The 4588-nt window shown below is 38.8% G+C and overlaps 1 protein-coding gene across 1 annotated transcript; it reads left to right on the top strand.

Annotated features, from left to right (window-relative positions):
- Positions 1-264: 264 nt before the first annotated feature.
- Positions 265-4588, top strand: LOC125708769 (regulator of G-protein signaling 4-like). The gene is made up of 5 exons (XM_048976563.1): positions 265-402; positions 922-1026; positions 1805-1863; positions 2596-2762; positions 2889-4588. The coding sequence occupies exons 1-5, from the start codon at positions 359-361 to the stop codon at positions 3135-3137; spliced, it is 624 nt and encodes a 207-aa protein (XP_048832520.1). The 5' UTR covers positions 265-358; the 3' UTR covers positions 3138-4588.

The raw sequence follows: 4588 nt of genomic DNA, 5'->3' as shown, positions 1-4588 counted from the left end.
GAATTATCTGTTTTATTCATTAGACGGCATCGGCATACATTTCTTTCGTAATGAATTAAGAATTTTGAATTCCCATTGCTTTTTTTTAACTGTAAATATTTCCCCTCATCTTTAAAATGGTTCTGCTTCCCTTAGCACCTTTTTAAGGCCATCCGTCACAAGCATGTAAGCTGTCACTGTGTACGTTTTGCATGCAGCACCTGGTGTGACGTGATTGGCCGGTCGTGCTGCTCGGAACACTCCTGCACTATAAAAGCACACGGGGCCAAGGACTCCACAGACACACCAAATCAGTCGCTGAGAGACACCCGGCACCTAGCTTCTGTTCTCTGCCTTTGACACTCGGACTTCCTGCATAATGTGTAAAGGGCTCTCGGCTCTGCCAGCAACATGCTTGAAAAGGTACTGGGTTTTGGTGGGTTTTCGCTGTTTTTAAAATATGTGTTACTGTACTGGGTAATACATATTATAGCTAATGGTTTGATGAATATTGTTCTAACAATGTTACTAACAAAGTGTTACATTGATTTTTAATATGAATTATTCAGTATTAATCTGTATATAACTACAAGAATTATAGTGTATTGTAATTGTTGTATATTGTCTAAGAATTATATATGTAAAAAAACATATATGACTGCGACAGAATTATATGTGTACATTTGTGGTGTGGCTAATTCTATGAAAAATATACCATATTTGGAAATACTTTAGGGTTACAATTTAGTAATATGATTTCTTTTCAAAGTTATACTAGAACAAAGTTATACTAAGAAACTAGTTATACTAGTTAACTGGAAAAAGTACATAAATTATAATGTAAAATAAAGCTTTTGCTTTACGTTTGGAGATTGAAAATTAGAGGTAGCATTTAATGTTAATTGATTTGGATCTGCTCACTTCCTGTGTCGTCCTTTTTAGCGCGAAGGATATGAAGCATCGCATCGGCTTCCTGCTTCACAAAGCCGACCTTCACTCTGATCAGGGAGCAGGCAACAGTAAAGAGAGAGATTCAGCCCCAAGGAGGTAGGAGTCTTAAAAAAAGCTGTTTACCCAGATGTAGAGTGAACCTGGATCATTATAATGGGAGTCCCTTGGAGATCTTATCATAGTGGTCAATGGCTAATGGGCTACAAAGCTACTTCAGTTTGGACAGCGGCCGATTGCAGTTTGACTCAGTTTTCCTGTGGGGCAGTTTTCAGCCATAGAAAATTTTTTATAGACATGACTAGGAGAATTATAATTCAGAGACACCCAAGGCTTGTCCTTGAGTGTAGACGTCTACCGATCTATATATCTATATATGACTTAATGGGTGCCTCTCTGCATTTTACAGACAGAAATCAGATAGAAATAACTTCTGTTATATGTATAATATGTCTGGGATCTCCAAGGAAGGTGTCAGGTACTGTTCTGACTGTACAGGACACAAACTGCACGGGAAAAATCCCTGTCACCTATGGTTAAGTTATTCCATGTGTTTTTTTGGGAGTATGACAGAGAGGAGTATATATTAAAGACATATTTATAGACAATTATTTATCACTTGTAACCTGTACATCAAAAATATTATTGTTAATAGTCCATTTCCTTTTTATGGGTTTTATATTTTTGTGTTTTATCCTTTTGTTTTGGAGTACAAGGCTTCGGGGAGACAGTATATATGGAAGACAAGTTAATTTTCAATTTCGATTCAGTTTTATTTGTACTGTATAGTGCATCATTGAATTGTTGTCAATTTGCGTTAAATAATAGTTTGAATAAAATCGTTTTGAATACATTTTTTTTTTCCTATTGGTAATAGTGTTCCGGCTGAAGTTGGAAAATGGAAGGAGTCACTGAACAACTTGGTGAATGACAGCGGTAAGATTAGCAATAACAAAAACAGCGACAGGTGTAACAATAAAGCTAGCATTCGCCATATGTAACAGTTCTTAGAAAATCGCTCACTAATTAAAATTTTTGTGAAGCTTTCTAATTTTGACAGCATGTCAAAATGATGATTTTTCATGCTACCGCGGCTGTATATGATACATTAGGGACAATTAAGCATTCTCCGACTTTCATGGAATACATACCATTGTCATAAATCATATTTCCCTATTACGCTGACACTGGCTTGTAAAGGAGTCCATTGTGATAATTTCTCACCAGCCATTTGAGGCTTCATGATTGTCTCAGTATTCTTAGTATGCCCATAGAGATTAAGCACAGCATTTTTTATCTAAATTCTGACTACACACAACAAATATATTCATGAGTTGCTCGTGCTCACATTTTTCTCATGATCTATATGGAAGGCGCTTTTCCCCGAGCATCCCTGGGTGTTGCCTACAGGGAGCTACTTAGCTGCCTTCTGACACAGCCCCCACAGGCCCCATGTTGCAATGACAGCCCCCTACTGGCCCCATGTTGCAATGACAGCCCCCTACTGGTCCCATGTTGCAATGACACTCTCAAACACTTCATATACTGACCTTCCCTCAGCAGCACTCAAATGCTTCACTTTTTCCTGCAGGTTAATATAAAAATGTGAGCAATTTGTTTCGTTGGGATGTCTTACTTTTCCCACACAATATTCATTTTATCTTTCAGTCGGCCTTCCAGCTTTTGCCACCTTCCTGAAGACTGAGTTCAGCGAGGAGAATATCGAGTTCTGGATGGCGTGTGAGGACTACAAAAAGATAGCATCCCAAGAAAGTCTTGCAGCCAAGGCCAATGACATTTATGACAAATATGTTGCTGTCAATTCTCCACGTGAGGTACGTGTAACAAAAATCGAATACTAAAAAGAGAAGAAAATCTGTACATATATTTGTACCCTGTAGCGTTTTGCTACAGATTTGGAGGACAAACTTAAGAAGGCTGTCTGTTGATAACTTCCATAGGTCAACCTGGATTCTGCAACCAGAGAGGAGACCAGAAAAAACCTGCAGAATGCTGCTCCCTCCTGCTTTGAGGAAGCCCAGAGGAAGATCTTCCTCCTCATGGAGAAGGATTCCTACAGACGGTTCCTGAATTCAAAGCTCTTCCTGGATATGGCACAGTCAGCCAGGAATGGCTTCCCTTGTGGTGTCGAGAAGAGGCGGAGAGGGACCGCCTGCAACCTCGGCCAGATCTTGCCACAGCTTGTCTAGGGCAGTGTGTCCCACTCCGATCCTCAGGGGCCCACAGCTGATCCATGTTTTTGCTGCCTCCAAGATCCCTGTCAGTTAGTCCATGTTTTTGCTCCCTACTAGGAGCTGGGAGAGAGCGAAAACATGAGCTGTCTGTGGGTCCCCAAGGACTAGACTGACTGAGTGTATTTACGTGCCTGTTCAGATCTCTGTGTCTGGTGTAGCAGCAGGCCTGAAAAGCAGTAGAGATGCGAAAAGTAGGAATATCAAGATTTCTTTTTATCACCGTGTGGCTATATGAGAAAACAAATACAGAAAAATTTGCTATCTAAAAATGCCTAATATTATTTGTCTTAGAGTATCGTAGCTGTGTTATACAAGTGAGATTAGGACAAGACAGGAGTAGCACAATTCTGTATCATTCTAGCTATTCTTGTTTGTTCTTGTGTATCATTCCAGTACTAATATGGCGCTAATTTATATTTAAACGCTTTTTCATTATATTTAATAATGAAACCTAATACATTTTACATTCTGGATCATTTTAGCAATACCTTCAAAGAATCTATGTGCGAGAACTGACCTTAGTTACCATTTACACTAAGCTGCAACTGTTAAAATATAACAAACAATTATTGGATAAAAATATTATCATTTTATTTTCTTGTTTCGTATTCTGCATCCCCTGTTTTGCAAGCTCAAAGGTGCCTTTGTTGATAATTAAATTTACACATCAGACACTGAGTCGGTGCCACATTCTGCAGAACTACCTCTTATTCCGTTACTTGTTTTGCCACTTGTCTCTGTTTACAGTTAATATTCCAGTTACACTGCATTGGAATAAAAAGATGGAAGGCAGCGGTGTGGTCGTGAGATGGCCTTGTACTGGAGCGTGTTCTGTGCATTTTTGCTGCTGTGTGTCTGGGCCTCGGAGAGTCACACGATTCCCCCTTTGAGCAGTACCAAGCTTCTCTTTGTGGTCAGAACATCACATGGGATTTTTTTTCCTGTTCTCTCTCATATTTGACAGGCTGTCATTCCTATTATGAATCTTCCCCTCTGGACATTCTCTCGGTGAACAGTGATAAAAGATAGTCTCATCATATAATCTGCCTTTTGTAGCCTTTGTCGATATTCCTATCGGACTGTAAGCATGGTGTGTCCTGTGTCTGTGCTTATTGCGAGATACGTTATTCACATTGTTTTGAAATATTGCCGCAATCCGTCTATTTGCTTTATATAGCCTATGGAAATCTCAGGCAGACACATTCACTGTAATCACTTTGTTATCAATGAACACTGAACATCTGATTGTATTATTTATAGACATTTATTTCTTGTAAACTGTACATCACAACCGTTATTATTTATTGCATCATTTTTAGTACAGTTTCTTTTGATGGCTTCTATATATTTTTTTTATTTTACTGTTATTACAGTCTTTTGTTACTTATGTCTGGAATAAAACCGTA

The sequence above is a fragment of the Brienomyrus brachyistius genome, chromosome 15 (genome assembly GCF_023856365.1).
Source record: "Brienomyrus brachyistius isolate T26 chromosome 15, BBRACH_0.4, whole genome shotgun sequence".
Taxonomy (NCBI): Eukaryota; Metazoa; Chordata; class Actinopteri; order Osteoglossiformes; family Mormyridae; genus Brienomyrus; species Brienomyrus brachyistius.
The sequence above is the reverse complement of the archived record's forward strand: the minus strand, read 5'-3'. Positions and strand labels throughout refer to the sequence as shown.